This window comes from Pollicipes pollicipes, unplaced genomic scaffold (assembly GCF_011947565.3).
Source record: "Pollicipes pollicipes isolate AB1234 unplaced genomic scaffold, Ppol_2.1 Scaffold_7261;HRSCAF=8764_pilon_pilon_pilon, whole genome shotgun sequence".
In the NCBI taxonomy this organism is placed as follows: Eukaryota; Metazoa; Arthropoda; class Thecostraca; order Pollicipedomorpha; family Pollicipedidae; genus Pollicipes; species Pollicipes pollicipes.
The window spans coordinates 4,607,044-4,630,849 of NW_023597054.1; the positions used below are offsets into that span (position 1 = coordinate 4,607,044).

Genomic DNA, 23,806 nt, shown 5'->3' on the forward strand with positions numbered 1-23,806 from the left:
AATTGACGGTGCGTTGAAACCGACGTCGTGCTATTTGACACAAGACTTCAACGGCCTACGGTAGCAACGATTCTGTTATCTGCAATGCTCATATACTGCTGGTTTTCTAAGCCGCCAGCATCATGGACGTACTTGGCTTCCATGCTCTCACTCATGTATCCGATGATCTGCCAGCGGCGGGAGCGAGGTGTCGTCAACTGGCCTTGTGTGACGTCACGCGGTGCCTGTCTGCGGCGGGAGGCGGACCAGAGGTGACCGGCGGCGGGTGGAGCGTCGCTGCGCCGGCGCCGTCACCTCACGAGAGAGGCCCAGTCGGCCAGAGCAGCCGAGGCCGGGCGGTCGACCGATCCGTCCCACTCCCGCCCCCAGTCCAGCCCAGCAGGTTTGCAGTCGCCCGACTGACCGTCCGCACTGCCTCAGTCGGCGCGAGCCGGCCAGTGGGAGTGTGTCCTCTGAGCCTGAGCCGCGGCCAGCTGGTCAGGTGAGGCTGAGCCTGAGCCGTGGCCAGTTGGTCAGGCGACCTGAGCCTGAGCCTTGGTCAGTTGGTCACGTGAGCCTGAGCCTGAGCTTGAGCCGTGGCCAGTTGGTCAGGCGACCTGAGCCTGAGCCTTGGTCAGTTGGTTACGTGAGCCTGAGCCTGAGCCTGAGCCGTGGCCAGTTGGTCGGATGAGCCTGAGCCTGAGCTGTGGCCAGCTGGTCAGGTGAGCCTGAGCCTGAGCCTGAGCCGTGGCCAGTTGATCGCTCTCTGTCCCTCTGTCTCTCTCCCTGTCTGAGCTGGTCGTGATCGGGGGTTTGGTTTGGTTTCTGTCTGTCTGTCTCTTGGTTTGGTTTGCCCAAGTCGTGACCTGTTTATGCGTCTTCAACTACAACAGGTGGCCTGCCTTGTGCTGTCGTCTTACCTAGTCTGGGAAAGGAGGTTCCGTGCCAACCTTGAGCATGCGCCATGAATACGGGTCAGTTTGTCGTTTGTTTGCCCCGGCTCATCGATGATGGGCAGTTCGTGGTGATTTAGGCTTTAGGACGCGCCGCTGACCCTGGTCATATGGCGCCCACGTGTTTCGCTCATACATATTTAGCCATCAAACGAAAACTTATCGCTTTTGGGAACGTTGTTGCGACGGAGACGAAATGCACCAGAAAAGTTGCATGCATGAGCTTGTTGTTACACAACTGCTTGGTACACCTAGGATATACTTTGAATTCCTTGTTGTTTTTTGGTGGGTGGAGGAGGCATTCTGAGCTGGCAAATCTTACGATTACAATGATTGATGTTTCAGGTACCAGGAGGCATTGGTTAAGCGACATTTTCAAAGAAGCTCCGGTACCATGGACTAATCTTAAAGCAACTTACCCAGTAATGCAGACATGGCCAGCCATTTCACCATGTTAGCTGATAAATGTGGTCAAACAAGTACCTCGTGGTGCACTGAATTTAGATTTTGTCCGCAAAATCTCTCCCAACTTACATATCACTGTATGTAATGCGCAGTGGCAGAACGTATTTTGACACCTTGACATGAACGTAGTGCCCCGGAACGTTCGTCTGAACCGAATACGAAACTGCATCCCAGATCTGTCTGTGTCCCTTTGCGACCGGACAAAGCTGAATGACGCATTTCCCAGCTCCAGAGGCTGCTGTTGTTGTCAATAGGATTTAAGACGTTTGCAGCTGATGAGGCGTCGCTTGCCTCTCATCCTGACAGGTTCCACTGCGCATCGAATCCCGTGCCTGCGGGTTCCCATAGGCAGCCCGCTCCAGCGGTTCAAGGTTGTCGTTTGACACTTCTCCGGTCGCCTCAGATCACGCACCGGCAAACTCGACACCACAAAATATGACTGCGCAGAACAAAAACCCGGGCGCTTTCGCCCCAGCCTGTTATTTTGCGCGAGTCCGAGATGCTGCGATACTTGCTCACAAGGCGGGACCACGTTTTGACGGCGGCGGGGCTTGTTTTCGCCAGCTGACGGGGTACAGCAGACGATCTGATGGTGGCGGGCTTGCTTTCTCCAGCTGACGGGGTACAGCAGCCGTTCTGACGGCGGTGAGGCTTGTTTTCGCCAGCTGACAGGGTACAGCAGCCGTTCTGACGGCGGTGAGGCTTGTTTTCGCCAGCTGACGGGGTATAGCAGACGATCTGACAGTGGCGGGCTTGCTTTCTCCAGCTGACGGGGTACAGCAGCCGTTCTGACGGCGGTGAGGCTTGTTTTCGCCAGCTGACGGGGTACAGCAGCCGTTCTGACGGCGGTGAGGCTTGCTTTCGCCAGCTGACGGGGTATAGCAGCCGTTCTGACGGCGGTGAGGCTTGCTTTCGCCAGCTGACGGGGTATAGCAGCCGTTCTGACGGCGGTGAGGCTTGCTTTCGCCAGCTGACGGGGTACAGCAGCCGGTCTGACAGTGGCGGGGCTTGTTTTCGCCACCTGACGAAGTACAGCAGCCGTTCTGATGGTGGCGGGCTTGCTTTCTCCAGCTGACGGAGTACAGCAGCCGTTCTGACGGCGGCGGGGCTTGTTTTCGCCAGCTGACGGGGTACAGCAGCCGTTCTGATGGTGGCGGGCTTGCTTTCTCCAGCTGACGGAGTACAATGGCCACTCGGCCAGCCGTCGAGTATAACAACAGGCACGGCTGTTATTGTACGGCACGGCTGTACGGGCCGGTGGTGAGCACCGGCTTCACACTTGGCTCCCCTTGCACCCGGCAACGCTTCGTCGGAAACTAACTGCATCATTTCGCCTTGTTTGTGAGGTAGGGACCGGGTGAGCTGAAAAGAGAGAGCGCCAGCGGCACATGCCAGTCAATTTTGAGTGAATATGAGCGACAACATTCCATGTTGCCCACATCCATATCCAGGCAGGCTGCCATCGGTAAATCTATTGGTTTAGCTATTTTGAATTTGTTGAGAAAAGTTCAGGAACTTTCCGATTCACGGACGGTTGCTAGAAGGTGCAAAGCGAAATGCAGTGACAACAGAACCAAGCAGGGAAATGGTCTGCCTTTTAGATGATGTTCGATTTTGCGTCATGTGCATGGCGCCTAAGTAGACCTTCCAGACCTTAATCATATGTATCACTGTCCAGCGCCATGACCCCATTCATGAGAACGGCCTATCGTGTTGCATCTTAGAAGGGGTTCTTGTCACATCACAGATGTTACAGAGATTGGGGAACCAGAAAAGGGTCCTTTGTCTTTCCCAAAACGAACGAAAAATTGTTGCTCTAAACAGCAATCTTTTGAACCCAACAAAGCTGGAGAAAATGAAATATTGTCACTTAACGCTTTGTCATCCGTCGTGGCGCTTTGGACTCAAGGACTTTGAACAGGTGATCACTAGAGACCACTCTCGTTTCGTATAAAGCCCATGGTAAGGTCAAAACTTTGCAGACCTGTTCTAGCATGACGACAAAACTCATGACAATAAGAAAGGTACCAAAACCATCAAGGGAGCATTGTGTTGCATTGTACTGCAATTTATCATGCCATTCCTCGTCACTGGGTTATTCTTAGATCTTTGTCAGCAGCCATATCGACACAACGCAAGGCAACAGCGCGCGGTCATAACGCGTTGATCATAAACATGACACAAAAAAACAACAGTTTTGCGTACAAGCGGTTAAAACGTCGGGTACTTTGATTAATATCATGGAGACAGGTCCTTAAAGTAGAGAAAGACAAGATTGCAATGTCATCGCTGATGACACCTTCTTTGTTGTACATGAGCGCAGCTCAGTAGGCATACGCTCGCTTTCCGTGGCTGTTCTTGGGGTGTGAAGGAGACAAATGACTAGGGTACCGCGTACTGCGCTCGGCGTTTTTTTTTCGTTATAGGAGAGCTCAGAACGTGAAGAAGTCTCTGTCTCGTCGTCGGTCAATATTTTTGTAAAAGGCATATACCAAAGAAGTCACTACATGTCTTGGCATTAACGCGCGCCCTGGTGGCCGGCTGGATACCCTTCGCTCGGGTGGGGGTCAGTTTGATCCCCCCTGAGATCTCGGGAACCAAGAAAGTTGGAAGCACCAGATTTACATGGTGTGTTGACCTGTACGTGATCTCACTTAGGTCAAAGCGTCAGGTTCCTAAGTCATAGCCTTCGGGTCAAATAGTTTCAAACAAGGTCAAACTTCAGGTTGGTCTTTAAAGTGCTCCCAGAACCTAGATAACCGTTTCTAAACGAAAGGTCACATGCTCATTTGAGGTCAGTAACCTTGTTTGACCATTTAAAAGTAATGGTGACTGAAGTCATACAAGACTGCCCTGAGCTTTGCATTCGAATAAGCGACAAAGATTACGCTAGGCAGTATGTTTCAAAAAAAAAATGTTGACCTCGATCATTTTAGGTTAATGGCCTATTCTGACCTCGAAAAAGTCAATGAAAGATGTATAACGCGGTTCCTTCTGTCAATGAATTTGAAATGAGCACCAGAAACTATCCCATACAGCACGCCCTAGAGTAATAAAATAGGTTGTTTTTGACCTTGTTTTGACATTCATATGTGACCTGTACCTGTACCATACCAGACCTGACCTTTGACATCCATGCCTGATTCATACCTGTAGCATCAGACCTTAAGTCAACGTAATATGCTCATTCAATATTTGCGTTTCCTACGAAAGCATGTCAGAGACGTATGGCTTCGTCTAACTCTCCGTTGTAGCATCAGATTGAACGATTCCCTAGAAAATGACTTTGCTGAAGCCATAGCCTAGCTTTGACCTGTCATAGGTCAGCGACCTTACAAGTTACATCCAAGCTTTAATACCAGACGATTTGTTATTCAATTGCTTACAGGTATGCAACATTTGGCGCGGATACGCCGCACCGTTCGGAAACCATTTGGGAAAAACCTTCGGTGGGGTTAACTGCCTTTTGCCAATTGCCAATTGCCGGTGACCCCCACCCGAGCGCGTGTTAAGCCAGTCAAACAGTCATAGAACATCCGGCACACTGTCCAATTTTTGTTGTCCGTAGATCATCCTAGCTCTCATATTAAACACGTTGTGCAATATGACAACTGTCGTTCTGCAATATGACAACTGTCGTTCTGCAATATGACAACTGTCGTTCTGCAATATGACAACTGTCGTTCTGCAATATGACAACTGTCGTTCTGCAATATGACAACTGTCGTGCTGCAATATGACAACTGTCGTTCTGCAATATGACAACTGTCGTTCTGCAATATGACAACTGTCGTTCTGCAATATGACAACTGTCGTGCTGCAATATGACAACTGTCGTGCTGCAATATGACAACTGTCGTGCCGTCGGTGCTCCCCGGGTCCGGGCGCCGTGACGGACATGGGAGAACACAAACGCGTCCGTGATGCGTGACAAAACATTAGCAGGTAACACATATTCGGCTGTTAGGGGAGCGACGAGAATGCAAAACCGACTGGTGGCATGACTCACATGCGGCTCCCAGGACATCGCAGGCTCCATTATTACGCCCGTATCCCCTCGCGCGGCATTGCTTTGCGCAACTCTTTGTCTATAACATATAACTGCTTTTTACCAGACCAAAGGTATTGAACGGCTTCTCTTGAGCCGGGAAATAGTGTAGCACGCCTTTGCCAAATCTTGTGCGCAATATTTCCGCAGTTTGAAAAGATGAATCACATTAACTACCTTAAGCGAACCCTCGGCCGCGACCAGGGGCGCAGCCAGAGTCTTGTTAAAGGGGGAGGGGCGCAGAATTGACATAGTGCCTCCTGATGGTACAAAGCTCACGAAAACGTTTTGCCGTCATTTTTCCTTTCGATGAGCTTGAAATTTTTCCATAAATTTGATTTTTTTCCTTTCCTTTAAACTGAACTTTAAGTAATAAACTACCGGAAGATGCATTTCTCTTTATGTTTTAAAGTCAATATTTGAGGGCGGATTTGGGCGTTCAACTAATGTGCGCGATAACCTACCGGCGCTGCTTTTACAATGATCCAGTAGACGCCTCCTAAGCCTATAGCAATCTGAGGCTTCTTCAGAAATATCGAAGTTTTACAGATATTGCAAGGGCCCCGCAAACGAAGACCGAACTGGGGTCAGCAATTTGAATTTACGTTGTCAACCCATGGTCTTCTGGAAATTTTGATCACTCATTCAGAATCGATTAGTGAACAGAACTGCTTGAACAACGACCACAACATAGTTCAAGCATGCGGACTTGGAAGTCTCCAGAGCAAACGATCCGACGCCCGGCGTTGCAGTCTCCAAAGGCTGCGTGGCGTTGGCTCTGTGGCCAACATAAGGCGGTGAGCTGGCAGCGGCCGACAACAATGGCGTATCCGAAAAACAGCTACAAACGCTTTAAGACTTTCTACCGTGCGTGTAAAAAGCGGTACGGACGCATATTTCACTTGTGGGATTTTTTAGACTGATTTTTGGAACGGATCAGCATTTATAGCACAACCTGGAGCTGGAATGTGGTGGGAAGCTGAAGAAATAATGGAGGTATTTTTGTTTTTTGTGTGAGATCGCAACCACCACCTGATGGTATCTGCGGCGGTCAACGCTTTTCGGTTTGAAAGAAATTGCAAGTCTGGTTGTCGGTGCTCTTGCTGCTATGATTGCGAGCCCGCAGGCTCAATACTTGTTTATGTAATTTATTTCACTAGCCGAGTCTGCAAAGATGGATAAAGACGGATGAATATCAAAGATGGATGTACATAAGTGAAACATGGTTTGGCCTTTTTCCCGTTTTCACGTTTTGCTTCATTTAGATCCACTCTGCTGGATACTAGCGAGATCCCTTACCCCTTTCCGGGACAGCGGGTCCGTGGGTAGAATACGGGGGCAGAGTTTCTTTCCCAGTCAGGAGATAGAGGGCCATTCCATCCAACGCGCCAATTGCCATTCTGGCGACACAGGTGTCCACGGGTCGATCCGGAGGCCCTAAGAGGGATGTCTCATACATTGGCCCCTTTGCTGACGCAGGAGGCCGTCTAATCCTGGCAGCTCTCCCAGGATCGACGCAAGGGCCGACACTAACGAAAAAAAGATCCCTTAATATCGCCGGAGGGAGTTCAGTAACTGGCACAGCGACTTCTGTTCGGCTTAACGGACCCTTGGCTGAAGTGGGATGGAGAACCCCCTCTCCGGTTGCGTGCTGGATACCCTGAGTCACACAAACCCGACTGACGTGACTTGCATCGCCTTATTGTGGACTTTCACGTCAGTTCTCGTATCTCCTTTCATTGTCAGAAGGCCCTGGCCAAAACAGGAGGCCCTCTAGCATTCGAGGGGCACTGTTCAGCAAATGCTCCCTGGCAGACTCGGGACCACTTGCCGAAACAAGATCCCCTGTTAGCCATTGTGGGTCCCTGACCGACACGGGCCCCTCCTTGTTTCGGGGGCCCGACCAAAGAAAAAAGCGGGCCCCGGCCCTGCCCCTGCTCGGGAAATGGGGCTCCAGGGCTCAGACCGACCCGGAGCCCACTGTTCACTGTAGTAGTCTCTGGCCGGGATGGAGGTCCGCATTGTTCCATAGGGTTCCCAATGGGTGCAAGAGGCTCTGTTACTGGCATTTGAAGTACCAGCCCTACGGGCCGTGGTCCTTGTGATCTACAGCGAGCTCTTCGGGCCCTTCATTGCCTGTCATGACTGCCCTACGGGCCTCCTCAAACACTGACCCTGGCCGACTCGGGCTCCTTGCCAACACTGGACCTATGTCAGACGCTGTTGGCCCCTGGACCAGACAGAGGCCGCTCATTGACTCAGGTGCCCGTCCAAAATAAATTTCCGGCCCCCGGCCTTGCCACCGGCTTGGGGAATTGGTCCTCAGGCCCAGACCCACACTGAGCCGACTGCTCATTACTGGTGGTGCCTGACCTCATCGACTCAGGGGGCCTAATCAGCGTAAAGGACGCTTTGAATGGCACCTGAGGGTTTACTCCTGCGGCCCGGGGTCTCTTACACTCCCTCCGGCCAGTCTTTCCTGCCATTCTGGCCCTCAAAACTGGCCCTTAATGGACGGTCACGGGTGTTCCTTCGGCGTCTCGGGACGTAAGAGGGAGGCCGAGGGGGGCACGTGCCTCCTGTATTCTCCCCCTGCTTGCGCCACTGGCCGTGACGACTTCCGGACGCTGTATTGGAGAGCAGCTGCATCACCGAGTGGGCCAGACGTACTCGTCAGCAGATCGTCGCCAACGCGTCAGAAGACCGTTACGTCTGCGGTGGGACCGGTCCGCCTTGACAGATGAGGCCGTGCTCGGCTCGGCTGGACACGGGCCGCCGCGCGCGCCGCCCCGTCAGCAGGGGTGTCAGCCGCGCTCGGGTATCGTCATCAGGGCTCCGCCCCGCACCGTGACGTGCCGGCCCGAGCCACTCCACCGTGAGCCGCTGCCGACGGGGCCCGGGCGTCACCGTCGACGGTGGGGTCACGGAGCCCCGGCGTCACCGTCAACGGTGGGGTCACGGAGCCCCGGCGTCGCTGGGAACGGCTAGGTCACGGGGCCTCGTTGTCGCTGGGAACGGCTGGGTCACGGAGCCCCAGCGTCGCTGGGAACGGCTGGGTCATGGAGTCCGGTGCGGCAGTGCTCCGGGTCACAGGGTGTGAGAACGAGTGGATTGCATGAGACGTAATCTGGTGCACACAAATTCGGTACGGAGAGAATCGTGAGGAAAGGGTCTGGGGCGACAGGGTGGCAGAGACTCAGATGACCCCAACACATCGCAGTGTTCGAAATGGGAGGCTTCTGTGACAGGGTTTGTCAAAACATGGAAGAGCGGCTTTGGCTTCAGCTGTACAAACATAAGTCAGGCGACAGAGCATGAGTGCATATAGCTATATATGTATGTAATCGATCATCTGGGCATGTACAACCGCATTTCTGCCTGATGATGTTTATTTCATCAGGAATGACTAACACAGTAAGATGCGCACTGCTCGTCTGCCGGCAGGTTGTCGTATTTCGTGCCGACCAACCAGACTGCTCCGGGTGCAATGACACCCAGTAGCACTTGCATGAACGGGCCGGAAGGCCGGTTGGTGTCCGGTGACGCGCTGCTGGAGGGCGTCGGCGCTCAGGGCTGGTACCAGCGCCGCCTGCTCTGGCTGTTCGTGCTGCCCGTCTGCTTCTTCCTGCCCGTGGTCTGCCTGAACGTGCTGATGCAGGTGACGGCACCGGACCACTGGTGCCACGTGCCCGGCCGGCCTGACAGCGTGTCCCTGGACCAGTGGCGCCAGCGCACCCTGCCGCGGTGAGTGGGGCGTCCGCCGCGCTGAGGTCCACCGCTGATAGTTGTGTTGTGATTAACGATGAATTTCCCGAGCCAAAGGACTTTCCGTTCGCCTGCGGCTATGCGGGAGTAAAACGATGAATAGCGTGCACTGTCGAGATCCGGACACACGCAGGAAGCGCGTCCACCACAGGAGCAGGCGATGCACCCCACGTGCTCACGACTATTTGCTCGAAAGTTTTAGAACTCAGTGCTCCCGCTGCCAATAACAGACAAATAAACAAAATCAGTGCCCGGAAGCCCCCAGGACCCAAAGAAACACACATAAATTTAACTTCGCGTAAGCAAAAACGATGGTCAGAGTTTGGTCATATGATAACTGCGTAATTAGTTCAGGTGGTGGCGCTGCTTTTGCAGACTGCTTTGTTATCATGTTGTTACCAGATTTCATCGGATCAGAGAGTACAGTAACGGGTCAATGCAACTGCAGTCAGAGATGCAGAAGTCATTCATCGCCAAGAAAAGAGCTATTACTGGGCCGTTGGCAAGGAGGTAAGACATGAACAGCGACATTTGTTATGCACCAACACGGCAATGTTTTCTTTTGCCCACACGAACAAGCTTATTACGACTTATAAGCATTGGAATCATCTTTTGTTATGAGCCCAAAAATAGCCCTGAAATATAATAGCCCCATTTAAAACCAGGCCAGAAAGCGCAAGATTGCCAATTTTCTTGGCCTGTGCCTGGCGTGTGTGCATAAAACAAAGCCGTGACCAGACCCAGTACAAATTTGCATTGCTCCTGCTCAATCTGCATTGCTTATCCGTGACGTCGCTAACCCCTGGTCAACAACACAGAATGTTCTGAATAAAAAACCTGGGATGCAGGCTGCCATTTATATCCGAGCAACATGTCATCTTGTTATGAATATCAAGCTACCTCCCCGAAATATACAGCGAGTCGCATAAAAAATAATATGGACATGACCGCTCGGACAAACGGAGGGATCAACTGCACAGAGCCCGGTCCCACGGGGGGGGGGATGAGTGCGTGCCTCCTGACTCAACGGAGGGATCAACTGCACAGAGCCCGGCCCCACATGGGGGGATGAGTGCGTGCCTCCTGACTCAACGGAGGGATCAACTGCACAGAGCCCGGCCCCACATGGGGGGATGAGTGCGTGCCTCCTGACTCAACGGAGGGATCAACTGCACGGAGCCTGGCCCCACATGGGGGATGAGTGCGTGCCTCCTGACTCCGATAGGCCCAGGGCTCCCTGCTGCTGAACAGCGGCCGAGGAGTCCAGCGCCGGCACACGTGCTCACGAGCGGTGTAAGCGCAGCGCGGAGCCGGTCGATGCCGGCGCCGCTCGAGGCGGATACCATCTCGGTCCCTGCATACTTGTATGGCAGCAGTGCCTTATAGAGCTCATGCCCGGGCGGTGGCCGTGACAGCGTGGTTGAAGTTCGCGTGGCTGCGGCCAGGCGGAGGGCGGGGATGGGCGCACGGGCCCGGTTACGCAAACACTATATCGGTATATCAGGACTTAAGCCCACTGGTCCACCCAAATAAACAATAGGATCTTCTGGCCTGAGAAGTATGAAAATAGCCAATAGAGGTGGGCTTCAGATCGACATGCCTTGAGTGGATCGCTCTTCATTTTTTACAAGATATTCCAAAGGGCTTACGAGTAAATTTAGTTTTGTCCGGGCGGTCAAAGAACTGTCAAAGTGTCAGTTGGCACTTGTCACCTAAGCGGCAACCGAGGATTCCGCGGACCGCCCGCAGCCGACCAACAGCTGTTGCATTAACCAGTAACGGACCCAGGGGTGTAACTCTCTAAAATCGGCTGGGAAGCTCAGGCGAAAAGGTTTGCCAAACCTATCTTACCTATCTATCCCTGATTTGTAACCTATCTTACAACCTGATTCCTCCTTGAATTTCGACGACGTTTTTTTGTCTCCGATCCCGAAGTAACAAAAAACTTACGTAAGTTCTTCAGTGCACCAGCGAGGAGCATTATTCACCTAGATAAGGCAATAGTAATAGCTTTATTGCGCGGAGGAAAACCAGGAGAATGGAGATATATAATAGAGAATACGGGAAAATTTAAAAGCAAAACTTCTGCTATTGTTTCGATAGAGGCATCTTGCCGAGACATCAACCCATCTATATTTCCATTCTCCTGGTTGTTCTCCTAGGCCTAAAGCTAGTACTGCTGTCTTATCTGTGTTAAGAAAAACTTGCATAGTATTTTGTAAATTTGACGTCGTTTTCCGGCGGAAGAATGATTTCACAGTTCAAGTTAATGTGGGCTGCTGTCCTGAAAAAGATTTCAAATGGGGTGCATTCACGGGAAAAACCTCTTCGTAAATTTTAATACGGAGTAACTTATGACTACCGCTGTCATTAATCATGCTATATAGCCACCACAGCCACGGTTATGCGACAAGACACTTGCCACTTGGGAAAAACATGTGCTAACTTTTATCTGCGCCACTGTAATTTTAAAAGCTACCACACCTTGCAGTAAATTGCTTTTTATCTCAATCCAGGCGTTAATCTTTGGAAAACAAATTTGCCAACACTTGCAGACTGGCTTAACACATGAAGAAGTTGGCATGACAAAGACGTAAGGTTGCAGGATACTTTTTGGTACGAAATTAACATGCCACCAATATCGATGCTTGGCGCCTGCTACCCAGTCATGTTATATGTGGCTTATATGTGGCGAGTAACTGCCCGTTGGTGACATGGCCATTACCTTGGCCTATATGTGGCGAGTAACTGTCCGCTGGTGACATTGCCATTACCTTGGCTTGTATGTGGCGAGTAACTGCCCGCTAGTCGCATGGTCATTACCTTGGTTGCCACGATCTCGTGCGTATACGGAGAGCGCTGGCGACACAGAGCGGTACGCACTTGAAGATCGTTTGCATAATTCGAGACGGAAAAATATGATGCCCTTTACATGCCTGGCGAATCAGCGACATCGCAGCAACCATTTCAGCGCATGTGCCTTGTTGTTTCGAACGCTGAATTTCGTTCACATGCATTCGGAATTCGGTCATTAATTTTAGGGTGTAGGAATCCTAGCCGCCTATAGCCGCTGCCAAAACAACGTAGAACAATCACATTTTCCTAGAGCATAGTGCAGCCGATTGACGCGATACAACACTTGTGCCTCATCTCAGTATAAAGTAGGCCAACATGAACCAATCGCGATGCGTATTAACTGACCATCCTTACCATACGTCCAACCCTGAACACCCGCAGCCCCCAGCTGAATGTAAAAATTCAACAAAATGGCCACCATCGCCGTGTTCGCAAGCTGCTGTCAGCGCTGACAAACGACATCTTCGAAAAGCCATTTGCTAGAGCTAACGATACCTTCTCAATGATGTTGATGTGTTGAGTACTGTATATTGCTTGTGGTCTGCCCGATAGCTTCGTTCTTCCATACAAACCAGAGAACATTCGCGTGCTTTGGCAATATCTCGTCAGTGAAGGCAAATTGGTAGAAATCGATGACACCAAGTATTTAATCTAAGCTCCCTACTATCCTACGTGCAACGTCGAAAATACCAGCTTGACAAGACACATTCCCTTTCGGTGTGCGTTCGTGATAGAAAAACCAAAAAACAAACACTTGCTGGAACTAGAAAAGGTAATTTCCCCGCTGATCGACTCAAATGAAGATGCCCCCCAAATAATTAGTGCCATGGAAGAGGCAGATGTAACTGAACAGATTAATATAGATATTAAGGAATGGAAACATTCCCCACAGGAAGGTGTATCAAGCAGCCTATGCTGAAAACAGTTCATCTTAATTTTTCAAGAAAAATGTAGAGCAAGATTGCGCACCATTCATATATGTTGTCATATCAATCTACAATGAAAGGCGTGCTTGCCGTTGAGATATAGCTGATTCAGAACGAGTGCACTGTCTTCTATGCTAAGTCTCACAAACAGGCACTACGGGAGGTCTCTGAGTCTAATAGAGGTTTAGAAATGGTACAGAGAATCACTAGTGCACAGCGCGAGAAATGTGAGCCGCCAATCACAGCCGCCGTATTGACGGCGGTGCTCGTAACCGTGTCAAAATGTCGCCCTACCCATGGGTGGACAGCATAATTCTTTAAACCTTTGAGGATTTTTCCCCTTTGCTTTTGGTTACGTCGAAGGAAACTTATGGACAAGTGCTTTTCTTTACCATAAATGTAACTTCTGTGTGTGTTCTTCTTAATGTTCTTTACCATAAATGTAACAACGTTGGTCCCAAAAAGGAAAGAATAAGGAGTAGGCATATAAAAACCTTGATACTGATAGGTCTTTTACCTATAGCCTATAAAATTATTGCAAACACGATGGCTTTGTGGAAAAAAAAGGTGGTGGACCGCTGGATTCATTCAAGCAAGTCTGTCCTAGATGACTGACATGTTGATAAGAATTTCAGGCTGATTCTTGACCTGATGGAGTACACAGAGAGCAATACAATTAAACGATCGCTAGTTCAGCGCTGTTTTTTCAAGACCAGGACTGGACTGCAAGGTAGGATTGCATAAGCTCGGACTACGTAAACTAGACTTTAAAAGCATGGGTTTTCGGGCCCCACTTTCGATGTTGGATATCCGTATTTTACCCGACTCTAACACAGCACGCGAACAAATGTTAATAACTGCTACCCTCCAGAGTTCCTAATCGAACGTAGAAAATGACAAGGATGCCCACTAAGCTTTCCGACTTGTAGGTTAAAACTCATACCGCTGTTGCGAAGAGTATGGACAAATGGTTCTATTCAAGGCATTTAAGTCACCGATGCTGAAATCTGGCTTTCAGCGGATAAAGGTGACTTGGCAGTGGTTTTAGACTGATTGGAGGACTCTATGCGCAATATGGTAGCTCGTAATTGAACACGTTTTTTGAAGAAACTGGATTTAGGCTTATCTATACAACGATTATCTGGGTATAGATTGATGGCGAAAATAATCAGCGGCCGTCCGTATGTCATGAATCAAGCCTATAATGGCGTATAAAAGGAGAGGTGCTAGACCTCCGCGGAAGAACATCGTGACTTGCACTAATCACTCGAGTGAAAGGAACTACAGACAAAATCGATGGCATAAAAAACCTTGCACCAATGGATTTCAAACGATTTGACGGCGCATGGCCAAGCACTTGTGAATACAGTTTTGTTATTCAGACTCCCATATCTCTTTTCTGCATTGGACATGCCTGTAAAATCATGCATCAACATTTAGCGCAGAGTTGCAAATATAAACGTTTGTATGTGGACGGAGGGACAACATAAGCGGCTGGCGTTTACGAATAAACAGTTCTTAGAATGCGGTATTAAGATCCAAATGCTGGATCATTTACCAGTGTGCTCAGGGCAACAGGGATTAAAAAATGGTTTCACTCAAAACTCACTGGTTGGAAACTTTTTGTTAACAGACAATTTTATGTTGGAAGCAGATTAAGTATTTTTCGATGTGCAATTAGAGATTGCCATACCCGTGGCAGAAATCTCGCTGGTTTCTGGGATGAGACCTTAACCGCATTAGCTCAAATGCATTGAAACGGAAACGCGAAGAACATGGTATTACCACAGCCATCGTCTTTTAATCGTTTCCTAGAAGTAAAATTGCATTGGAAAGACAAAAGTTGCTGATGTTAAAGGCCAGTGTAGCTTTTCGTGAGAGAGTGGTACAAAGTCGAGGAGCAAAGGAAACATGTGGTTATCTGGATATTAGACGTGTAACACCATGATCAGCAAGCTAAGTAAAACACGGCGATCAATGCAACGGCTGAGAAGAGTTTGACACCCTCAACGGCTTGGACAAAGATGGAGTCTGGGAAAAATGCCACGAAGTAGGCATGTAGATCCGTGTCGGCACCCAAGCTGACTGGGGGGCTTTCATGCGAAGCTTAGTGGTATTTGGAAATAGTGGTATTACGTGATGTTCGACATTACGTAAGTTATTAAATGCATTTGTGAGAAACGTCATTCACATAGATGAGATAGTAGCAATAGTCTTAATCATCAGAGAAAAGTTAGGAAAATGGAGACATAGATGCGCTGCTATTTCGGCAACATGTCTTTATCGAGACGAATAGCAGAAGGTAACGTACGTTTTGATGATTGATTGCCAAGTGGTTGAGACGTTTTGGTAATAGCTAGGTTTTTTCAAAAGTGGTAAACGGGAATATCGAGAGATGGAACTGCACCTCCTTAAATCGTTTTGGAATTCACACCGATAGTAAGCGCGATCTCAGCCCGTTTTCCTTCTGGTTTAATCGCTCACATGGAAGCATGCCAAATGTGAGAGAATCTGGTTGAGCCCTTGTTTATGATACGTTTAAGGACCTTTCAAGGAATGCAAGCGTGCGTTCATGACATAGAAGGTAGATCCGTGGGATTCATGCCACTGTGGAGTGACACAGAAAAGATTATGTGAGCGTTATAACGGAATGCAGCTATGTAAATTTGTTTCAGCTTGCTGTGTTTGTTATGTTATGTCTTGTGCAACTTTTAAAAAAATACGAAAAAAAGAATTATTCCCAGCGCAGCTCACCCGGCAGACCACACACTGTCAGACATGACATCTTAGATGCGTACCGGCTGCAGACGGCTCTGGCAGGCTCGCTTGCTGGGCTCATACGTGCCGGCTGCAGACGGCTCTGGCAGGCTCGCTTGCTGGGCTCAGCGCCCACCATGCACACGAGTCCGACCGATCTTTGAATGCCTACCCCCAGCGGTAGTCGAGTTTTTGTCTGTCTGTGCGCCTGGTTTGGCCTGTCGTGGGCCACGTCCGCCTGGCTCAGGCCGGGACGCCTGATCACCGCCGCGGATTGTGGAACTCCCTCCAACCGCGCGGCGCGACAGCTAAATACCCGCCACGTACTGTGCTGCAGATCAGTCACACAGCCACGTACTGTGCTGCAGATCAGTCACACTGGTTCCACGACATAGGCGCAGCTGCAAAAACTACTGACAGGGATGCTACGGCATTAACGACATTATTTTTGCCGCCAACACTTATACGTGACACTAGTGCTAAGATATTACTTTTACTGTCAATGCTCATACGCTACATTAGCTCTGCACCGTAAAACTTCTCTTCAAAAGTGATATCCGTCACTTTCACAGGTGCGGAATATCTACAGTTCCTACTTATAGGCGACATTACCTCTATCGCAATGTGTCTATAGCCTTGAGATATGCATGGCCTTATTTATGTTGCAAAAATGTGTACCTCCTTTACTTATGCATAACATTACTTCCACTGCAAAACTCACAGCTATTAACTGTACACATTACTTCTACTTTGAATACCTACACGCAACATTAATGCGACGCCACACAAATTGTGCATCAAAAGCTTATTCCTGTCATCACTTATACCGCTAAAACTCAAAAGACTTGACCTACGCACGACATTACTTAAACTATGAATACTTTTACGCGACATTATTGCTGTACGGCGAAAGTTGCGCTTTACCAACTTATACCGGCCACTGCTCGTGCTGCAAAAATGCACTAGGTCTTAAGTCATACGCGACGTTGCTTGCACATACAGTATTCACTGACCGGCATGATCCGGCACGGCAGGTAACGGCACGGAACGGAAGAGTACAATTTAACGGCGCGAAACGGACGCAATGGGACGGGACAAGGTAGGCGGGGCGGAACAAAGTAAGGTAGGTCAGGGCAAGACAGACGAAATGGCAAATCAGGGCAGGTAAAGGACAAGTTTGAGCCTGGGAGCACAGAACGGGTTTCGAGGTAGACAAGGTACACTGCCATTGTAATGTCTGGCCCTCTGCCTGTTTTGCCTGTCCTGCCGCCTGCCGCCCGACCCTCTGTCCATTCCCTTTTTAACATGCCCACCGTATTGCCCTGTTCTCTTGGATCAGCCTGCCCAAAGAGAGCTCCAGCCCATACCCCGCCCTATCTATTTCCAGCCCTGCATTGACCCTTGTCCGCAATTTGCCCCCAGCCCTCTTTCCTTTCGTATGTAGAAACTCCTTGCTATCATCAAAACAGTCCTTTGGTCTGTTCTTTTTGTTGTTTGTATTATATATCCATTTACTTAGATGCTCCGACTTATCAGGTCATATTACGCCTTGGCGTGTCCCCAATCATATCCTCTGCCTCGTTTTCTGCCTGCCATCTGTCCCGTACTCGCGCTGTTCTTTGTTCTGATGCCTCTGTCCTGCCATCTGTCCCGCACCAGCGCTGTTCTTTGTTCTGATGCCTCTGTCCTGCCATCTGTCCCGCACCAGCGCTGTCCTTTTGTGCTGATGCCTCTGTCCTGCCATCTGTCCCGCACCAGCGCTGTCCTTTGTTCTGATGCTTTTCCTCGGTCCTGTACAGTTTTGTTCTGTTCCCACCTTAGATAAGGTACAGGAAAATTCCACTGTTAAAGCTCTGTATCTGGCCATGTTACATTAAGGCTAGGAAATGCTGTCTTGCTGTGGTTTTTGCGAGACTAAAGGAGCTAAGCGATCAATTTTATAGGTTTAAATGACGTTCCCGCACCGATGAAACTCGTTTGGGAAAACTGGACTTTTTCATGCAAGTGTCAAATGGAATCACATTCTTCTTTCCTCCGAATAAAGCAGTGTCCCAGGAGACCAAGTCTCGGCAGAACTCGCACAGTGCTGTAATATTGGAGCACATCAGGTCACCACGCTCCGCCCAGCTCACCATATCTCGGCAGAACTCGCACAGTGCTGTAATATTGGAGCACATCAGGTCACCACGCTCCGCCCAGCTCACCATATCTCGGCAGAACTCGCACAGTGCTGTAATATTGGAGCACATCAGGTCACCACGCTCCGCCCAGCTCACCATATCTCGGCAGAACTCGCACAGTGCTGTAATATTGGAGCACATCAGGTCACCACGCTCCGCCCAGCTCACCATATCTCGGCAGAACTCGCACAGTGCTGTAATATTGGAGCACATCAGGTCACCACGCTCCGCCCAGCTCACCATATCTCGGCAGAACTCGCACAGTGCTGTAATATTGGAGCACATTAGGTCACCACGCTCCGCCCAGCTCACCATATCTCGGCAGAACTCACACAGTGCTGTAATATTGGAGCACATCAGGTCACCACGCTCCGCCCAGCTCACCATATCTCGGCAGAACTCGCACAGTGCTGTAATATTGGAGCACATCAGGTCGCCACGCTCCGCCCAGCTCACCATATCTCGGCAGAACTCGCACAGTGCTGTAATATTGGAGCACATCAGGTCACCACGCTCCGCCCAGCTCACCATATCACGGCTTTCATTTCTTACAGTTCAGCCTAGCTCCAATCAGCATGTCGAAAGGTGTTTTAGCACAGCAGGCGCCATGAAATCGAAGAAACAGCGGGCTGTCGCAAGACAATCGTGGATGTTAATATACGTGGATTCCCAGCACGGGTGTAGAAGCGATTTGTTGTTTGGTACGGGACCTCCCAACTAGATAATTTTGCAATGAAAAGAAATGGGGCAAAATGGGCGGTCGGCAATACATTATGTTACATTATGTTGTCATTTTGTTGCGCATCACGCTTAAGTTTAGGCTGCAGACCTACTAAAAGTAGGCTTTAGGAGTCATTGCAGTAGAAGAAATGTTGTATCATAAGTGTTGTAACACCACGGAATGGCTAAACCTAGGCATATTATCTTGCCATATAAGCATTGGCAATACAAGTAATGCGCATGCAAGTAAAAAGTGCATGGTTTTGCAGTACTAGTAATGATTGGTGGTGATAATGATTGGTTTGAAGTGTGTGCGTTGCCGCAATGAAACACTGACAGCAAAATTACTGTGGCATATACAAAAAACTGCATAAGTATTTTCAGTGGGAGTAAAGACGAGCATATGTTTGTGAAGTATAGGTTGTATCACGTGGGACTAATGCTCGTAGCTATTTGAAGTAGATGTAATTTCGCGTAGAAGAAATACCAGCTCAGTTCTGTCGATCGCACTATTTGCGGTAGCACTAACGTGGTAACGTGGTAACGCATGTCATACCCGTGGTATGATCACTCTAGGCCAAGCAAGTGTTGTATAATCAGAGAGGACAAATAACACGGAATATTATAACAGAGTGCTGAAATGTGTTGTCAATCCTCTTTTCCATCATACGTACTCACTCAGAAAAAAGAGCGTGGCGTCCAGAATATGACCTTTACTGCATGTTTGTTTATAAAAAGACTCATTGCTTCCATACCTCGCACCGCCCTGCGTAAGGCGATATGATCAGGGACAATCTGATAGGTCTGTCCGGTAGATAACTTTGCCCGTGTATCCGAGCTGACAAATCACTGAGTGGGCTGCGTTGGATGCAGATCTGTCGACCTAAGCAGTGCGACCATGCGCTGCAGTCTCAGGCCGTCCGCTGACCATGGCGTCGGCGCCGTTTCCAGGCGGCGCCTTCCGGGTGGCTCGGCGACCCACAGCCGGTGTCTCATGTTCAGCGCCGCGCTGACAAACGCCACTGATGACTGGCGAAACACCACTTACGACGCTGGCGCGACCCCAGCTGCGTCTTCAAACCAAACGGCGGGCGTGACAGGTACGGTCACACCGCTGCACCTCGAAACAGCGCGGGGCACCATGGCGACAATACCGTCGACAGCATTGATTGCCGGCAATACCGTCGTACTAGGCAAATACCGGCATTGCCGCTGGAACTGCGGTACGTTCCCGCAAAGCGCATGAAGCTTCATCTGCTCACCGTCCTAGGAACCCTCTATTATTGATAACGCCCTCGAGTTAACTCGTCGACTTGTAATTCCTAAATAATCCCCCGAAGCGCAAGACTGGCCAGCGTTACCGACCAGCCTGCTGTGACTTGCGGCTCGTCCGTACTTCAACTTTTGTGTCCTTGCTGGCAGCGTGCCAGTTCGGCTGGGAATTCGACCGGAATGACTTCTCGGAAACGGCCGTGTCGGCCTTCCAGTGGGTGTGCGACCAGAGCCAGGAGAGCACCCGGCTACTCACCACGTCCTCCGTGGGAAATCTCCTGGGCAGCATCGTCTTCGGTTGGCTGGCCGATAGGTGCGTCGTGCCGGCGTCACGTGCCTGACCGTGCCGGTGTCACGACCGGGTCTGTCAGACACGTCCGCTCTGGCGTCACAGTCGGGTCTGTCAGACACGTCCGCTCTGGCGTCACAGTCGGGTCTGTCAGACACGTCCGCTCTGGCGTCACAGTCGGGTCTGTCAGACACGTCCGCTTTGGCGTCACGGCCGGGTCTGCCAGACACGTCCGCTATGGCGTCACGACCGGGTCTGTCAGACACATCCGCTCTGGCGTCACGACCGGGTCTGTCAGACACGTCCGCTATGGCGTCACGACCGGGTCTGTCAGACACATCCGCTCTGGCGTCACGGCTAGGTCTGCCAGACACGCCCGCTCTGGCGTCACGGCCAGGTCTGCCAGACACGTCCGCTCTGGCGTCACGGCCGGGTCTGCCAGACACGTCCGCTCTGGCGTCACGGCCGGGTCTGCCAGACATGTTCGCTATGGCGTCACGATCGGGTCTGCCAGACACGTCCGCTCTGGCGTCACGGCCGGGTCTGCCAGACATGTTCGCTATGGCGTCACGATCGGGTCTGTCAGGCACATTCGCTCTGCCGGCACGACCAGCTGCCAAATAACAGCCCGTACCGTCCGCTACCACGTTCGGGATAACCGTCGCTGCTTTCTAACAATCGTCACGATGGAGGATTTTTACCAGCGCGCGAGGTGAGACCGAAGACGCCCATCACTTGTTTCCAGTCTCAAATCGGCAGGCGCTAACCTGTGATGAGTAGAACGCTTGGAGAGATGGGGAAGGTTTTAGGGTGTGAAAATGCATAAGGAAAATGCAAAATGCAAAATGCAAAATGCAAAATGCATAATCACACCTTCTCACCCTGGCTGAGAAAACCGATAGTTCCAATAAATAACCAAATAGTTCCAAACCAATCTGAAACCAATAATTTTAAAAAATGAAGGCGACAGTGTCTTCCACACCATACACGTTAGAAAAACCTGTTCAGAGCTCTTATAGAGATCAATCAGATTAGACCATCGAATTTGTTCTGTGGACGACTATTTTGTTTCACGCATTTGGCAAGTAGGCGAGAGTAGAGAGAGCTGTATCAGGTTTTACCCTGTGCCCCTTCGGTCGTAACTAGTGAGATAAGGACTAAGATGGTTATATATAAAGGCAGCGATAGCCTTCGGCTTCATATTTGAATTGCATTGTTTCGAGCGAAACAGCCTGCCACAGCCTGAGGTAAATCGCATCACGAGGTGGGGGAATTTGTTTTTTTATTGTTGCCCTTAGAATTGTCATATTGTCATTTGTCATATGCCATTTTGTCAGAGTAAGTTGCATCGCAAGCCAGTTTGATGCGTTGTGAAATGACAACCAGACTTGCTCGTCTGTGCTATTTGTCAAGTCGTCGTGATTATGACATGGCACATGTTTGCCCTTTTTATTCGTGTTTGTTTTACGACTACTGACACCTCGGTTTCGGTCACTCGGGCGGATGAAGGTCTGCATGGGTAATGTAGCTATGTTTTCTGATGACAGCAACTCATGGCAATCATGGCAGCCAACCATTGATAAGAAGTCAGTCAGTGACATGCTGCTGGTACATTATATCACTATATGCCTCATGATACAACATGCCTCATGGCGAGCTGATACAACAGGCACCGTTCGGCATTTTGAAAGAAGTTTGCGCCCCCTCCCCGAAATCCTTGGGAAGCAGACGCCACCTGTTTTGCAGTATATACGACAGATCCACTTCCCCACCATTCAGTATTGCATTTTCATCGTTCTTATTATGCCCTAAGCCCTTAAAGCCCTTTGCACCCATCGCCGTAGTTTTCAATGATATGCAAACACAGATTTGTCGCGATCATCCCAAGATGCGTGCATGTATGCGGTCGGAAAAAAACTGAAAGGTAGAGGGGGTTATTCTGCGTCGACTGAGTGACGCAAGACTGTTATCCGTCGCATATATTTTGAATATATCCCCCTGACAATACTTGAAAAGCATGCAACTCATCCTACCCTCCCCTACATTATAATGTACGTGACTTCATACACTCAGCATACATCAAGCTCCAAACAAATGTGTCAACGCAGTACAATGACAACTGATTTCGGCACCACCACGGATGACGGCATCTTGGTCGTCTAACTGGGGGACTGGCGCGTCAAATGATTTTGCCATTACAAGTCGTCTGAGGGTATTTGAAAGTTGCAAGCCGTATTTTTCACCAAAAACATTTCTCGTATTTTAGCACGTTGTTGCCAAGCAGCGTTCCAACCCTAAAATACGATGGATCCTATGGCCGTGAAGTTCGCGACTTATTCAGATATTTATTCATCGACGAGTTCCGATTTCTCTGAAGAAGATCTGTAGATCCATTATGGCACGGAAACATCGAAAATGACCTTTATTCCGCAATATCATGTGACCTTCGAGGTCAAAAGCCAGTTCAAAGGACGAAGAACTCGATATGACCCAAAAATTACCGCACCAATTTTAAACTTGCAAACATAAGAATAGTCACCACAAAAAGATCTAGCGTTTTTTGAAAAGTCCTGAACTCTCAAAGTCATCCTTCAAGGTGAAACGCGGGCTCAAAGGACGGGGAATTCAATATTACGGAAAAATTACCGGCTGATTTTTAACTTGCCGATGTCAGAATACTCAACACGTAAAGAACTAGTGTCCGTCAGAAATTCATGAGCTGTTAATGTCTCCCTTCAAGCTCAAACGCTGGCTCAATAGACGAGGAACTCAATATCACCCATAAATTACCGACCGATTTTGACTTGGAAGCATCAGAATGCTCACCACAGAAAGAGCTAGCGTCCGTCAAAAGGTCCTAACCCTTTAAGGTCATCCTTCAAGGTCAAACACGGGCATAAAGAACGGGGAACTCGATTTCACCCCGCAAAATACCGGTCGATATGATAACTGCGAGCAGCAAAACATTCACAAGCCAAGAGCCAGCGTCCGTCAAAATGTCCTGACCTTTCAAGATGACCCTTCAAGGTCAAACGCGGGTTAAAAGACGAGGAGCTCAATATCATCCAAAAATTACCGGACGATTTTGAACTTGTAAATATCAGAATATTCAGCGCAAAAAGAACTGGCGTCCGTCCAAAACTCCTGACCTCTCAAGTTCACCCTTTAAGGTCAAACGCGGGCAAGACTTTGACAGACGCTAGTTCTTTCTGTGGTAAATGTGTTGATGTTTGCAAGTTTAAAGTCGGTCGGTAAGCTTTGGTTGATATGGAATTCCCTGTCCTTTGAACCGTCGTTTGACTTTGAAGTGTGACCTTGAGAGGTAAGAACTTTTGACGCACACTAGCTCTTTTTGTGGTGAATATTCTGATGTTTGCAAGCTCAAAATCGAGCGATAATTTTTGGCTGATATTGCACTCCCCATCCGTTGAGCCAGTGGTTGACCTTGAAGAGTGTCCTTGAGAGGTCAGGACCTTTACGCGGACGTAAGTTCTTTCTGTTTTTAATATACGATGTTTGCAAGTTTAAAATCGGTCTGGTATCTTTTGGACGATATCGAGCTCCCTGTCCTTTGACCCTGCTTTTGTCCTGGAACG

At 49.6% G+C, this 23,806-nt stretch overlaps 1 protein-coding gene across 1 annotated transcript in view; it reads left to right on the forward strand.

The window, feature by feature from the left end:
- The first annotated feature begins 261 nt into the window (after positions 1 to 261).
- LOC119112670 (beta-alanine transporter) overlaps positions 262 to 23,806 on the forward strand; it is a 34,383-nt gene continuing 10,838 nt past the window's right edge. Inside the window, exons 1-4 of the mRNA XM_037236911.1 lie at positions 262 to 481; positions 8,890 to 9,189; positions 19,601 to 19,749; positions 20,072 to 20,234. Coding sequence (XP_037092806.1) covers positions 8,933 to 9,189; positions 19,601 to 19,749; positions 20,072 to 20,234 — 569 coding nt within the window. The 5' untranslated portion in view covers positions 262 to 481; positions 8,890 to 8,932. The remainder of the gene's footprint in view (positions 482 to 8,889; positions 9,190 to 19,600; positions 19,750 to 20,071; positions 20,235 to 23,806) is intronic.